This window comes from Sebastes umbrosus, chromosome 8 (genome assembly GCF_015220745.1).
Source record: "Sebastes umbrosus isolate fSebUmb1 chromosome 8, fSebUmb1.pri, whole genome shotgun sequence".
Lineage (NCBI taxonomy): Eukaryota > Metazoa > Chordata > Actinopteri > Perciformes > Sebastidae > Sebastes > Sebastes umbrosus.
Window position 1 is genome coordinate 13,336,499 of NC_051276.1, and position 16,131 is coordinate 13,352,629.

At 41.4% G+C, this 16,131-nt stretch overlaps 1 protein-coding gene and 1 long non-coding RNA gene across 9 annotated transcripts; one reads left to right on the forward strand and one right to left on the reverse strand.

The window, feature by feature from the left end:
• Positions 1–137: 137 nt before the first annotated feature.
• On the reverse strand, positions 138–16,129 carry hnrnpk (heterogeneous nuclear ribonucleoprotein K). 8 transcript variants are annotated; one of them, XM_037776589.1, is made up of 17 exons: positions 16,001–16,121; positions 14,393–14,466; positions 14,092–14,264; positions 13,458–13,555; positions 12,722–12,778; positions 11,726–11,769; positions 10,149–10,221; positions 9,486–9,593; positions 8,894–9,022; positions 8,272–8,603; positions 7,117–7,164; positions 4,558–4,597; positions 3,730–3,748; positions 3,229–3,261; positions 2,984–3,051; positions 2,303–2,472; positions 138–1,038 (listed from the first exon to the last, which is right to left on the reverse strand). In XM_037776589.1, exons 3-17 carry the CDS (start codon positions 14,147–14,149, stop codon positions 1,008–1,010), a joined length of 1,308 nt encoding a protein of 435 aa, XP_037632517.1. In that variant the 5' UTR covers positions 14,150–14,264; positions 14,393–14,466; positions 16,001–16,121; the 3' UTR covers positions 138–1,007. The 8 variants fall into 8 exon arrangements, with proteins under 8 accessions (XP_037632517.1, XP_037632510.1, XP_037632511.1 ...); XM_037776582.1 differs by having other exon boundaries at positions 9,486–9,599; positions 16,001–16,120; XM_037776583.1 differs by having other exon boundaries at positions 9,486–9,599; positions 15,991–16,062.
• LOC119492258 lies at positions 2,420–3,955 on the forward strand. Its single transcript, XR_005207748.1, has 3 exons — positions 2,420–2,529; positions 2,953–3,124; positions 3,818–3,955. It is a non-coding gene; the product is annotated as an uncharacterized LOC119492258 (long non-coding RNA).
• Positions 16,130–16,131: the final 2 nt, after the last annotated feature.

Below are 16,131 nucleotides of genomic sequence, written 5' to 3' on the forward strand. Positions count from 1 at the left end.
GCAGTTGGGCTGTCACCTAAACAATCACATTAGCTTTTAGCCCAAATGTCATCTGTGCACATTAAACTGATCCAGCTGCAATGATTTTGCTAAAAAAAAAAAAAAAGTTCAATAATCAAACTCATTAAAAATGCAAATTGGTTCAGTAAAAAGTGGCACCATCTTTATTCATTTTACAATTTGACAATGTTAAGTCTACAGCATGAAGAGCAAACAAGTGTAGAGCACAGGAAATTGCAGGGACAAAATAGATTTGTTCGATATCATTTGTCAAATCTCTAATAAAATGTCAAAACAAATTTCTAGCTACAAGTTTCCATTTTTGAGGTGTTACTCAAATTATACAGATTTATTTCATCACACAACTACCATGGATATTCTTACAAATTGTCCTGTATCTGGTGGGTACAAGAGTCCTAACTTAAACATCCCCAAATCCATTCTGAAGGGTAAAATTTCCCACATCTCTAAAAAGACAAATCAAATGGTTCAATATGAAAAGAAATGTAGCTTACATTCTGCATGTTGCACAGAGTGGTGCTGTGGTACAACTGTGTGTGTGTGAAGGGACCGATATAGACAGAGAAAGCACACCCAACCCACACAAGCGGACATGCACGCACACACGCACAGGACAGATTTAAACCGGAGACACAAACATTCACATACAGGTCATAAAAATCTAAACCATCAAAAAATAAAAGGTTATGCTTATTTTTGTCTGTCAGGAGACTGGAGAATATTTTGATAGATGTGTGTTAGAAATAAAAAGCAAAGTGGATCTGATAAACTAATGGACTACACTCTTAAAAATGCAGAACATCTACATTTTCTTTTATGCACAGGAATGTTGGACATTTATTTCATTAAAAAATACAAAAATAAAATAAAAAAAGACACCCACAATCCAGAATAATAGTCTGAGGGGGGAGAAAGGGGAGGGGGGGGGGGGGGGGGGGGGGGGGGGGGGGGCAATCTGAGTCTGCTTCAATCTGAGTCTCCTGGGTCTACAGCAAATGACCAGAGTACTGCTTCACACTGAAATAAAAAGAGTGGAAAAATAAATAATCTACACAAGAAGAAGATTGCAATTCACAGGTCGATGACAGTGTAAATATATAGCTATGCAACTGTGGGAGGATGAAGTCTTGGGAGGAAACGGATGGGGAGGCAGAGCAGGAAGAGAGACAGACAACGAGTAAGAAAGACAGGCGGAGAGGAACATGTGAAATAAGTGGCTGATGGAGAGTGAGGAAGAGGAAGAGGAGGAAAAAGAGGGGTGTGGTTAGTCCTTGTGTCCAAGCAGGTGCAGCACACTGAAGAGGGAGGGGAGGAAGGAAGGAAGAGGGAGGCAGGGTTAGTTACCATGGCAACACAACACTACTCATGAGACAGCGGCGGCAGGTCTACGGCTGTATTAGCATTCGGGGCTAAGCTGGGATAGCATCAACAAGGAAGTAGTGTGTATTATACGTGCCTACTGGTTGCCAAGGGAGACAGAAGAGGAGGAGCCTGTGCTATTTGGCAGACTGTGATTTGTTGTCGGTTGATCTAACTAAAAACAACAAAATCACTAGTCTTCCACACAGCAGCAGCCAGGGGAAGAATCAATCCACTCCCTGCTTCACAGTGAAACGGCTCTGATGGCAAATAGACAGCTTTTTTTCTTCTACCAATCATATTTAATGGACAAATGTGACCGTCAAAGAAACATGTCAATCACATTGACCCTTTAAAAAATGCAATATGCACTATTGAGTTTGCCTACTCCTTCACAGCCATTTCATGCAAGAGGAAGGTTTGAACTAGTTGCAGGTTGCATGGGGAAAGAAAGGAAGGGGGTTAGTGGAGAAGAGACAGCAGGCAACAGAAATGCATAACCCAACAAAAAGTGGGTTTGCTAGTATTCGGATGCAATTTCAGAAAAACACATTTATGCATTTACAATCTTAACAAAATCTATATACGTGTGATTCAGAGGGTTGAAAGAGAGGTAAAGAAAGAAAGCATCTCATAAATATCTGTAGTTCCTGTTAACTTGCACGAGTTTACAAGACTGCACTTTCTAAGATGAGTTAACTTTCTATGATGCAATCCAACAGGTGTGAGCTCAGGCCAGAGCCCACAGGACAATGCCAGAGGTTTTGAAAGGGTTTTACTCTAAGATGATGAGCTAGTAGGCTTGATGAGCACAGCTTGATGGGATAAATGGTTCAACTACAACTAGGGTGCTGAATCAAGCATTTCTACATCTACTGAGGCGGCAGTCGGTTCAACACAACAAGGCTGTGCCAGAACTTGCCTGTTCTGTAGAAGGTACTGGGCATTCTGGATCTGATCCTGGGTGCCAATAATGGTGATTATTCGGTCCTCAGAACCTTCCAGAGGCTCATCGATCTTGATGGAGGCTCCTGACTCATGGCGGATCTGTTTGATCCGCTGGCCTCCCTTACCAATGATAGAGCCAGCCAGCTGTTGATGGGGTAGAGAGAGGAGAATGAGAGGGGTCGGGAGGAAAGAAAAACAAGCGTGCGTAAAAACATTTTAGGCACTGGGAATACATGTGTGGCACTTAAAAATGTGTTGGGTACAATATGTTCAAGAAAATATGGTTTCAAATATTTTAGGTGTTTTAACGCAATGTGTAAATGTGAAAAGATAATAACACTTCATGTGTTTGGTTAATTACACTGAAAGACTACTATGACCTTGTCTAGTGCTAAGTCAATGTGTGGGAGACAACATGAATTATTAGTCCCTACAACTGGAATACTATACCACTTAGATGCTGCACAAATAATGGACTATGACGCACACGACTAAATGTAATTTATAGTGCAGATGACATGATCACATATGACAATGTATGTTTTTTACTCAATCTGACTGGATGTTGTTTAGGACACGAGGGTATAGTGGGTGAGGTACACTAATCTTTCTTTGGTGTGTCAGTTTGTATGTTGTGTTGCAGTCATTTACTCACATCCTTTGGGATCGTCACTTGTGTGGTGATGACGGGTCCTCCCATGTCATTATAGGAGCCACGTCCACCTGATGGCAAGAGGGAGAGGGGAAGACCAAGGCAGACAAACAGGGAAAGAAGAGGTGTAGAAACGGAGGGAAAGTAAGTAGAGCACTAAAAATCAATACTCTGCTGCCAGCTTCATCACACATGGCTCTGCAAATTTTTCTAATCGTACTGATTGATAGAAAAGTGTAGAGACTCACCTGACTGGTAGCTATCCCAGGAGGTACTGTTCTCTGAGCAGGACAGAAAGCAAGAACACTGACTCAATATACACATTAAAACAAGTTATTTATGTGACATTTGTAAACAAAAGACCTATCACAATAATACACTAAAACGTGACTCGTCATATATTTTCAAAAGATCTTCTGAAGAAAACTGTTGAATGATATATACTTAGCTCTGCATGCATCTTCAACATTTGTTATAAACAGAGATACTTCAAGTCAAATTTCATTCCACTAAAGCTTCAATAAAAAGCACAATATTGTTGCAAACCAATAGCCACAAGCCTTAATGTGAGCTGCAATGTCCTAGCCACGTTGTCACTGTACGTATTTTGTAATTTTGTCTATGAGCACTACATTTAGACAAAACGCTTGACTCTGACACTCAGGGCTGCACACTATGAAACATTAACAGCCTTGAAACCACATTCTCATATAATGACACAGAAAAAACACGAGGCTTCGTACACTTACCATATCCTCCTCCTCCACTCTGTAAAACACAAACAGAAACACAAACGGGTTACATACGGTACAGTCGATTCTTTTCATCTTTCTTCAGATCCCAGATGACTGGCCGGAGAATTGTCAGCACAAATATATGGATGATGCAGCAGCCTCTTCCATGGAGTAGACTCAACTAAAAGCCACCCAGTTTTCATCCATAAGCCAGACTCCTCCTCCTTCCCTCCCCCCTTCCCATCTCTCCTTGCATCTCCATCAGCCCCCATTTTCACCTGCTATTCAGCTGCTGCTGTCACCAGGGCAACAGGCAATTCAAAAAGCTGTTGCTGAGCAACGGCAGGCAGTATCCTGCCAGCTCTCAGAGAGGGAGAGAGCGAGAGGGAGGGAGAGAGAGACCTTCCAGTCTGTCAACAAAGCGTTATTATTGCCTAGCAACCAACCATGGCCACCCCCACCCTCCCCACCCCCAACATCCTCCCTCTCTTTGCAGGAAAAACAGCCTGGCCGTGAAAAGTACACAGTAAGAGGGCAATTATAGCTGATTTTTATGGGGTGTCTCCGGCTGTGGTGATTATGGTCATTTGGTGGGATGGCTTACACCATGCAAAAAACTCACTTGGATGCATGGCTGGGGCTCAGATGTGTGCACATGCATATGCACATGAGTGACCAGCTACGGTTGTATTGTCAATAAACCACTATTATCATTACAACACAATGGACAATCACAGCATATTGTCTAGTGCTAGGACCAACCAGTGTGTAAAGCCTGAGGACGCTGGCGCCCAATGAGATGCTAGAACCAGAGCTGCAAGCATTTAGCAAAGGGTCACTAACCATGTTATCGCTATAGCGATCCGGTCTGCCTCTTCTGTCACTGGTGACGAAAGAGTGCCATGGAGGAAGGGAGTGGGGGGATGGAGAAAGACAGAGAGACAGAGAGAGAGAGAGAGATGGGGGTGGAAAGAAATAGAAAATGCTTAGAAAAAAAAACAGCTTGACAACATTCCAAAGGAAATTTCTGGTCTAGGTCAAACTGCACACACACACTGAGCAAGATTACAGTATAAACACATTTCCTCTCAGCCATCTTCCCACACAGTAACAGGAACAGCTCTGACAGTGTTATGTTGAGAGAAGTGACAGGTGGTGGTGATGATGATCAGAGCCAAGGGCTGCTGCTTTCTCCCCCCCAAAACGGAGCTTAAATAAAGGAATTAGCTGAAGAAATGTATTTGGCTTTATTTGGTTCACTTACTGTTTCTGGACGTTACCTTCATGTCAACCTATAGCCTCAACATAATTATTATGGCTTGTTGCTTTTGCTTGACAGTATTTCTCTGTAGCCATGTTGAATTTCACATTGGTGTCATTGGCTATGATGGCACTAATATAAAAAAAAAATACCAGATATAATAACCCATTATCATCAAGTGTCTTACAAAGATGAGCTGACATTTTTCTACAAACAGTATCAGCCATATTTAAATCAGTTTGATTTCCATTTATCTAGATGTGAACAGCTGACACCAAACCAAGGCCAGGTCACAGGTAGTATTATTCTGGTTTTGGGGAGTGCAGAGATTTTACATGTAAAAGTCTGCCAGAATGTTGTATTCATATGCAACTGTACATAATAGAAAAATGACTTCTCTAACTGACCCTTCGCCAAGTCCTGCCCCTCGAACTGGCCAATCATAGCGTAGCATCAGCCATCGTTGACAAGGGTCCGACAACTATACAGCTCTTCCTTTCCAGGCTGGTTTAGTGGATTTCATACTAGTCATGGTTAAATGTTGTGTAATAGTGATACTTGTTACCCGGAGAGGTTGGAAGGAGATATATGTTTCTAAAATGTAGCGTTTCTATGTAAAAACCTGTGGAGCTAACATTAGCAGATCATTAACTAGCTTTAGCACTTCTATGCTACGCAAACCACTGAAGGTTTACTGAATGTATACACATGCTGCTTTTGCTTTTTAATGAATACATTTTATCAATGAATAAAGACCTAACAGGAACATTGTTGTTCCTTAATTTCATTGTCTTCTGTCTTGATGGCCAGGTGATGCGGTGGTTCACTTTTACACTGTGATCTGTAGGCTTTAGCTGCCATCTTTTCTGCTGAATCAGTTTGACATCCTGATATATCCTTCAAATTCATATTGTTGACCCTTCTGTCTGCTCCTCTCTGCAATCGCCTTTTCATTTTTCCAAAAATAACATAATATTTATGCAGGGGGTTCACTTAGCTCCGAGAGCTTGACGGAGTAGCAGCGGGGGGCGGGGCTTAGCGAAGGGTCAATTACAAGTCAGCTAGTGAAAGGGAGTCAAGTGACAAATGTCAACTAGACCATCATACACACCACCACAAATACTTTCTCTCAACCTGGGGAAAAACTGAGAGTGAACAGCAGATTGGATGGGTTATTAACACAGGAAAGAGGATGTCATACAACATTACTGCAGTTCCCTACACAGTGTGAACAGGTGAATTGGGATCAGGGTAAGGCACTTAGGCTGCATTGACACCAAATCAGGCGTTGCAGTGAAAACGTCAGTCTTCACATTCATTTGAATGTGGGTAGTGCATTTAAGCTGCGGCGGTGGGGACAGAAGGGAATAGCAAAAAAAACAAACACAGTGGCCTGCGACGAAAAGCTGAAAGAGAATCAACTTTTGGAGAAATGCAACCCGACGCCACGTTGCAGTGGCCAAAAATGTAACCGGCGATCCAGAGCTGTTCAGCCCAGCCGTGACGGAACAAAGACGATGCAGTAGCTTGGTGTTAATGGGCCATTAGTATCAAACTCCCGCACAACACTGTGCTAATCGCCGCGATGCCTGATTTGGTGTAAATGCAGCCTTATGCAGACTAGGGCACTACAGGCAAACAGACAGAAGAGCAATGGATGTTTGTAAGGCAGTAATTAGTATTGAGAGTTAGGGATGACAGGAGGGCAAAAGTTATACAGTGTTATTTTTCTCATGAGCTATGAGAAGAAGTGGATAACCAGGCATATTCAACAAACTGCAACGATAAAGTACTAAGACAGGAAAATATGGGACGTTTAGGAATACCTCAACACTTATAACTTATTTTAAATCAATCATGGCTAAGTATCTCTTACATTTGTGAATGGCAGTTATGCTGAACACCTGTCAGCGCTCGTAAATGACTTGTTCCTCACAAAGACCAAAGGGTAAAATGCTACAGGAAGCACCACCCAGTGGTATTAATGAGGAATCTTTGCTTTAGTGAATTACCATTACAGGGCACCTACCTATACTGTGGCATGTGCAAGTAATATATAATGACAGAATATCAAAATGTCAAAGTATCCCTGTTAAGATAGGTTAGGAGGTTTAGGCAAAGGTTTGGGGACAGAGACTTACTTTGTCCTTTCCTCTGAGCCACGGTACGATTCATAGTAACGATCTTCTCTGTGGGCGAGATGGAGATGGGAAAAAGACACACAAACACACCCAGACATACAGTGATGAGCACATACAATTAATGGAATGATAACCATGAATACAAATGTTTCCATAGGGGTGCATAGTGTGACATGCAGAATACTGGACTCAGTTTAGCCTCTGAATTAAGACAACGTAAAGCAAGTTCAGTGAGCCTGAATGGAAACTAAGCACCTGAAGAGGGATTAAGTTTTGTATATGCAGATGCAGGAGGAAACAAGTGCTCTAGAAGAGGAACTCTTAATAGAGTCTGTAGTATGTCTAAAATATCAAACACTTAAAACTGAAGAGGGTACCAAGAGTAAAAGGACTCTCAAACTGAAGAGTGGGATCATGCAGTCATTTGGCACTTCAGTGTTCAGTAAAACAAAGAATGTGTATAAGATTGTATCTGTATTAGGCATAGAAAATAGGGATGTCACAATACCAGAAATTTAGTAGTTGATACTAATTTCAGTGAAATTCCACAATTCTAGTTACCCAATTCGATACCGCAGTAAAAAACAAATCAATAAATCCCATGTACTTCAACATACACTCCTTGATTACCGTTTGCATACTGGTTTTGCAAATTTATTATTAATCCATGATGATCCGCCTCACCAAAAACTATATTTTACAAGATTACATGTGAACACATCATGATAACGTTGTCATTTACCTTTGCCCAATACTCATTTTTACTTTGCTTAAATGCATCATAATGTAACTCAATACAACCTCTGTACGTCAGCTGTTAGATCCATTATTTAGCCAAGCAGGACTGTGCTGCCCGCCGCCTGCTAATAGCTAACGTTACCAGCTCTCCACGCCGTTAGTCTCGCGCCCTGAACTACGGTTCTTACGGTACTGTAGAAAAACAAGTACCGTCACATATTCAGAATTTTGTCATCGACTTGGGACCGAAGTATTGGTTGTCGTGACATCCCTAATAGAAAACGTGCCTATTTGTCATGTAAGGCTTGTGTTTTAGGAAAACAAGTTAGACACAAACACCAACAAACTCAATTATGCATGTGCATGAGTAAAAGAAAAAGAGTAACGGACTGTGGATCATTTGTGTTCATGTCTTACCCTCCTCTGTGTGGGTGTCCCATGGGCATGTTCCGTCCACGGCCACTCCCCCTGCCAACCCTGGCCGGGTGGGGTGGAGGAGGACCTCGGCGGGGGCTCATCTCATCGTAATCCCGACGGGAGGGAGGCATGGGTCCCCGTCCCCCTCTGCTAGAGGGCATTCGTTCAAACCCGCGCTCTCCGCCGCTGGACCTGCCCCCACGCATGGGGAACCCTCCCATAAGCCTGCGACCGCCTCCCCTCTCTTCAAACATCACGGTGAAACCACCGTATTCGTACGTTTCGTCGTAGAAGTTAGGGTCGTAGGGCTGTGCACGGCCCTTTATGGGAGCCTAAAAAAAAGGGGGGCAGAGGGAAATCAACAGACCTGCTCAATGGCATTGGGAATGCAGTTTACAAGGATAAATGTGTGCTGGGAATAACTAAGAGCATGACATGCTATTGACAGGTTTGTTTTCCATTGTGTGTGCTACACTGGGCTACATTTTAAATTTAAAAAAAATCAAGGTATCTTCAATAAAAAAAAAAAATTCAATTAATCGTTTTAATATGTTGCAATTGTTCAATGTATAAAACTTGACAAATCACAAAAAAGGCCTCAACTACTGTAAAAAATACTTACTTCAGCGATGAGCTCCAGCATAGTCTTGATACACTCCACCACCCTCTCCGTTTTACCGCCGACCAGCACCACCCGGTCTGTCGACTGAGGACAACACTCCTGAAACAGCTTGATGCTGGTCTTTGTGTTCTGTAGACACACAGATACAGGCACACATAAGGATCACAGAAAAAGAGAAAGCTACTACATGATACAGCAGCTGATTATACTGTAGGCAGGTGCAAGCATTTCACACATCTTTGTCATTTTATGGGTATTTCCACATATTTGAGGTACATGAAGTATTCCAGGACATAAAAGATTGAGCCGGAAGAATATAATAGCTAAGAAATCAATTCAATAACAAACACAAACCATACAAAACAAAAGATTAACGAGAGAGAAAATGATGTCCTGTGTGGGTACCTCCAGCTGGGTTTAATCCATGCTGGGTTCAATCCACTCATTTCATGGAGTGTATTCTTGTTACAACTGAGAAACTGGCAGCGACAGAAGGCCGAGTTGTACATTACTCACACATTTCCGTCAGTAAACTGCTTTGCAATTGATTTAGCTGCAAAATATCTGATCTTCATCCCCTGTATCAACATACCTCTCTGAGTTCCTTGATCTTGGCTCCCTTCACTCCAATGATGGAGCCAGCCAGGCTCTGGTGGATCAGCAATCGCAGTTCACAGTCAAAATCCATACCGTTGTACTGCTGGTACTGAGCAGAACGGTTTGCATGTTAATACTTTGGAACAATCTATTTAATTCTCTGAAAGATTCAACCATGTCCAAGACTTGTGTTACTTCTAATACTGGAAAAAAATCATCCAACAAAAAGGCTGAGGGGATAAAAATATTACCATACTTCAGATAATGGGCGGAACACACTCTTACAGTGGCAGAAAATGTATTCATATGTTTTAATCTTATTTTAAAGTACTTATGGTTTTTCCACCAATTAATTGCAGATAGAAGCACATGGCAAGACTGTTATACAAAGCCTCAAAAGACGGTGCAGACGCACGCAGACAGGTTTGGAATTAGTCCAGTTTAACCCATCTAAACCACTTATTTGCGTGTGAAAACAGAAGTAAAAATATCACATATCATAACTGCAAAACCGCAAATGCACAAAACTGATTTAGAGAGCATCTCTACAAGACAATGGACATTTACAACACAGTGCTGGTTTTCACTTCCAAATAAAAGGGTTAGTTCAAGAAGACTTGACATCAAGCAAAATAAAACAAGTTCAACGAGTCCTCACCTCTTCCAGTGTTGGGATAATCTTCAGCAGGATTTCTCCAACTGTCTCGATGTCGGCACTGATGCTCAGGATGCTTCATAATTCACAGAGAGTGTGGGGTTGGGGGTGCCAGCAAGGCATCCAAGGGGAGGGGGAACAACATTTCAGATTAGAGAATTCGTGACATCCCCTTATTGCCATAAAAAAACAGTCACACCCCATTTAACAAAGTCACTACTGAGACTAACGCAGCTAAATGAACTGTTGAGATCCAGTGTTTTCTAAACTTTTCATGGTCACTGATAATTCACCACTGTAAGTGGAAAAAAAAGCCAAATAATGCAATGAAAGAAAACAGTTGCTTGTCCAGAGAAAAGAAGAAAAAAGAGAAAATAAAAAAGGGACCCAAAGAAAAGTGACTGCATTTGGTGACCACTGGAGGGGCAAGACAGGGGAGGGGGAAGTCTGAGGAGGATCTGGCAGGAATAAGCACCAAAGGTGCAAAAGAGAACTCTAAAGTCCTAAAGCATAGTTGGGTGGATGCACACCACAAAGACTTTTACTACAAAAGACCCAAATAAGGTGTCCAACACAACTTTGAAAGATCGGGAAGACTGAGAGAACGAGTGAATCCTCTCTCCTATTTTCATCATTTTGATCAAAGCGTCCTATATTTAAAAAAATGGCTTGGACAGCAGTGATGCTTCATTTGGCCAACAAATGATAAATATAATTTTGTTGTCTGCACCCACCTAGTGACATAATAAAATAAACAATGAATTTACTGATCAAGAGAACTGAGCACAGATTGTACATGGAAGTAGAATGGTAGACAGCTGAGGGAGAGTAACAGAGCAGATTATACCATGAAAAATTAAGTTTGCCACCACTGGAGTTGATGCTTTTAAGGAGATGGGAGAAGCGGTAAACATAACACCAAAGAATGCAGGGATGAGTGGGACAGAAAGAAATAATTTGTACGTTCAAATAGCTCCAGCAGTCAATAACAACTTCAGATGAAGCAGAAGACAGGAAAGGAAAAACACACAACACTTGAATCCTTGCTTGCCTTTTAGAATGGATGGATAATCTGAGTCTATCATTATAATGAGGGCATCTCAAGGAGAGAATGGGATGGTGCGAGAAGCAGGTGAGCTTATGAAACTAACAGAAAAAAACAAGGACACCAGTATATCCACTCTGAGGGGGGAGGGAGGTGAAAACGCGAAAGATAGAGGAGGATAGATACTCATCATTGAAAATAAAATTAAAAAAAACACGGACATATTGCACAGATTATTGCAAAGATTTAAAAAGACAGTGGCAGATTGTGGAAAAACCCTAAAAACACCAGCCTAAGTTTCCCTTAATACTGACGTGACTTAAAAAATGGCATATAGAGGATGTTGACATGGCTTTTTACAGGCAGACTTGGACATGAACGCATTTAGGCATTTTGACTGAGGCTAGAATACTAAGAGAACAGGTAGGTTAAAATACAGTGACTTGACAGAGGCAGGATGATCATTTATTATTCATCTCTTCTTGTTTGTTTGACCTGTAGTCAGGCAGTGAGAGGGAGGAGCTTAGGGACATACCGCTCAGGCCCACTGCTGTCTGGGACTGACACACTGGCATTGTACTGGGCGTGGCATGGGCAGGGGCCAGGGCCATTCGAGCACAGATGTCAATCAAGTAAGGCGCCCATTTAGGGACAGGGCACGATTATGGACAGGGCCAACCAGGGTGTCAGGTGGGCGGGCGCAGGAGGGGCCATCCAGAACATGGGCAACAGAGGAGGAAGTGGGCAAAAGTCAACAGTAAAATAATAAACAAGGGAGAGGGAAGAGGGAAGAGGAATACATTTTTAATATACAGGCTCTACACTGTTCAAATGTGACTTTAATTTGATTCTCTCAGAGATTGATTTGTCAAAGAGAGAAAAGGATAAAAAGGTGACATTGGAAAATGGGTAATGGTATATTAACAACATGATAAGTTCAATGTTGGGGAATAGACTAGAGACAGTGAAGAGAGGGGTAGAACAAATTGTGGAGGGCTAGAGAAAGAGGCAATGACATTGAATGAATTAAGTATTGGTCTGGTTGCCTTATTAGCTGGCGCTGCAAGTGACCTCATGAACAACGCACTGTGCCCATAAATTTAAATTAACAAAAGCATCAGTGTTGCTACAACAGCATTGTTACAATAAATTATCAATATGGAGACACAAATTGACATGAAATTGGACTTTTGTGCCAAGGGCCAGTTTAGCTGAGGTAATCACATGATGATCATATGAGAATAAAAACATAAAACCGACCCCAAATGGTTTGTCAGACGTTTTCATGAACAGAGGGCTAATATCAATACCACACCCTTTAACACAGAAGAAAAATATTGCCAAATACCAGAACAAGTTTTTAACAGTTATCGAAGTTTGTATGTAAAATAAATAACTGCAGTACTACATAGGGGGCTGGGTAGTTTTTGGGAGGCTGCACACCAGTGAAGGGAAAAATAAATAATACAAAATAAAAATTCTACAATAAAATAAAAATTCAGGGTGTAAGAAATTTATAAAATGTACTCACGTCTGTACGAAGGGCTTTGATGTTTTTGCCACCCTTCCCAATTACAGCTCCTGCATTCTGAAAATACAGAGGATACTTACAAAAACTGAAAACATAAATAAATTATAGCTGCTGCGCTGCTAGAATTTAAAATACTGTCGAAAATGCAGTTTGAGAAAAAATTCTGAAATTTACCACACTACATCTACCATGACCTGTAAAGTAGTTCATTTATTTTCATGAACATTGGAGCTTTATTTAGCGAGAATGTACAGTAGTTGTGTACATTACTGTTTACACTAAAACTGTTTTGATGCATTGTGGGCTCAGTTTTTGATAATTAAAAAATCTGGCTGAGTCGTGTGTGCAGGACAGTCACACAAAGCCAGTTGATGAAGGAATAATTTACAAAAATAATAATAATATCTGGCAAAACAAGAGGGACCTGGTGGCTGGCCCCTAATGACAAAATGTAAACTATAGTACTGCAATTAACAGACGAGGTGCAAGAATATTACAGTTAATGTCAGGAAAAGCACAATGATTGTATCAATACCCCTAATGAATTATTTATTATTAATTATTCAAAAGTCAGAGATGTGATCAGGGCACCAAAAAGAAAACTAGCCTATAAAATATAGAGTGAGTACAAGAAATCATCAATCTTACTGAAGGGGTGCACAAAAGAAAGACACAAATACAAACAAGCACAAATGGATTCGGCGTAAAACGTGAAATGAAAGGGGAGGTGATTTACTTTGCTCTGCAGGAGGATGCGAAGCTCAACCATCTCGTCCGAGTTCCTGGAGCGCTTGAATGATTTCTGCTCATCTGCATCCTCAGCGGGGCGCTTACCTGGCATAGGGAGATAAAAACACACACGACAACAATGCATACGCAGCCCTCCACGAGATAAAATGAAAAAAATAATCAAAAAGACTACAGAAAGCAGTGAAAACTGAATCATAAGACTTATTATAATTTCAAACTCTGTTTTCATATTAGAAGCTAAATCTACACTGTGTGCAAAACTAGGAGAGACAACAGAGATTTTGTAAATGCTATAAAAGCATGAAAACAAATTTGCGAGATCAGTTCATATATATATATATATATATATATATATATATATATATATATATATATATATGGTTTATGTCCTTAACGGTTGCACACACATTTTCAGACAGTAACCTCAAAGAGGTTTCAAAGATTTTAATCATAGATATAGCTTTCCAAAATCTGAGCTGTAGGTAATAAGTTACAACAATACTGCCATTGCCATCTTTCATTAGATAACACATATTTCAGGTGTAGACAGATTTCGAAAACATGTCAATAAACTGGTGACAACATAACCAACAACAACGTAAAGAAGCTATGTTTTATACCGTTAGTCTCTGTGTTGCCGAATGAAGAATCTTCTTGCTGTTCAATTTCTGTCTCCATGGTCTTCTGTCTTTAGTGAAGGAGATGGGGTGGGTACCTCGGTCCGGGGAACAGGCGACAGCAGCAGGGAAGAGAGAGAGGAAGCAGAAAACTGGCCCCTGTGAGCTGTGGTAGTCTGTCAGCATTGTGAAAGGAGGGGGAAAAGAAATACGACAATTCAAGTTGTGTGCTGGGAGATCCGACTTTTCAAAAAACCTGGGATGAGATGGCAAGAGAAAAACTGGCAGAAAAACCGGCACTCACCGATATTTATTACAGGGACAAGGGCGTATTGATAGGCGGAACTAAATAATCAAGGACCAAACAGCTGCTGCGATCTGTCGGGGAGGGAGAGGCTAGTTGAAATACTGACATGTACTATGAAAAAAATGCTCAGATATATAGCAAACCAGTTATTATGATCACATACAGCTTGTTTGAATCGCTGTGATTGATATTTAACTAAAGTTTACAGGTCAACTAGGGCTTATTATGAACATTCATCAAGACCACCTTTACTTGAAGGGACACAATTATGATTGTTATCAGTTATCACATCGTAACAACAACATGGTTGTGTTGGTAGAGAGAGAAGCAGGCATTGTTTCAAGATTATCAAGAGATGAGTCAATCAGCAATATTAACATTGGATACCTAAATACTATAGCTAAACTGCTATCGTAACTAGCCAACAACACGACCAATTCTCAATTTCAAGCAATGTCACGGTAAATGGACTTGCTTTTATATAGCGCTTTTCTAGTCTTCCGACCACTCAAACCACTACATGTCAGCATTCACCCATTCACACACACACTCATACACTGATGGCAGAGGCTGCTAAGGTGCCAACTTTGCCCATCAGGATATAATCTAAATACTCATTCACACACCGATGGCTATGCCTTCGGGAACAATTTGGGGTTAAGTGTCTTGCTCAAGGACACATCGACATGTGACAGCCGGAGCAGCCGGGGATCGAACCACCGACCTTACCTGCTCTACCCTCTGAGCCACAGCCGCCCGTGAACACTTATGAACATGCATCAAAACCACCTCTACTTGAAGGGACACAATTATGATTATTATCAGTTATCACATCGTAACAACAACATGGTTGTGTGTGTGGAGAGAGAGAAGCGGGCATTGTTTTTGGAGTATCGATCAGCCAGCGATGAACAAACAATATTAACGTGACTGCTATCTTAACTAGCCAACAACACGGCCAATTCTCCATTTCAAGCAATGTAACGTTACAGTTAATAACCAGATATAGAAATGAAGTAGCTAAGCGGATATACTAACGTTACATGCTGACATTGACCTAACCATACGTGTGCTAACTCAGCTCCACTGACGCGAACTTAATGACCATTAGCTACCGTCAGCTACGTTGCTAACGTTACCTAGGTTGCTAACGTTACCTCGGTTGCTAACGTTACCTCGGTTGCTAACGTTACCTTGGTTGCTAACTAGCCTGGGTTAGCAACGAGCTAACGTCGTGTAGATTTGATCTAACGTCAGCATTTCACTAAATGTCGATCGTACACTCTTTCCAAACACTTCACTAGATGCATACGTCGCGATGTGTCACTCATCTAACCCGAGGTGGGTTGATAAAACACAACCAATCGATCAATACAAAGGCCAGCCGGAGCTATTCAAATTAGCAGGAGAGCTAATGTCGCCATGTTGCCATCGTTTGGGTTGAGCACAAGGAGGAGCTAGACAAGGCCAGCTAATTAGACAGCGTTATACAACATAAGAAACAAAGTGACTGCTATAGACATGTTTATTGTTATAGTACCTGTGTACTCAGACTACACTGGGTTCACTGTGGGAGAGAATAAAAGGGTAAATACCGTCACAAACCTGCAGTTGCAACAACCTCGCTCGTCCCCAGTCCTTCTCTACCGAACCTGGAACATGTACACGTTTCAGCTGAAGCGTTCTGATTGGTTGAACGGAAAGTCAAATCAAACAGGCGAGAGTCACGATTGGCT

Coding starts and splice junctions, on each gene's coding strand:
- hnrnpk (XM_037776587.1), bottom strand. CDS start 14,149: ATGGAGACAGAAATTGAACAGCAAGAAGATTCTTCATTCGGCAACACA. Junction 7,165..8,271: donor GGACACCCACACAGAGGAGG/GTAAGACATGAA, acceptor TCTCGCCCACAG/AGAAGATCGTTACTATGAAT. Junction 2,473..2,983: donor AAGTGACGATCCCAAAGGAT/GTGAGTAAATGA, acceptor CCCCATCAACAG/CTGGCTGGCTCTATCATTGG.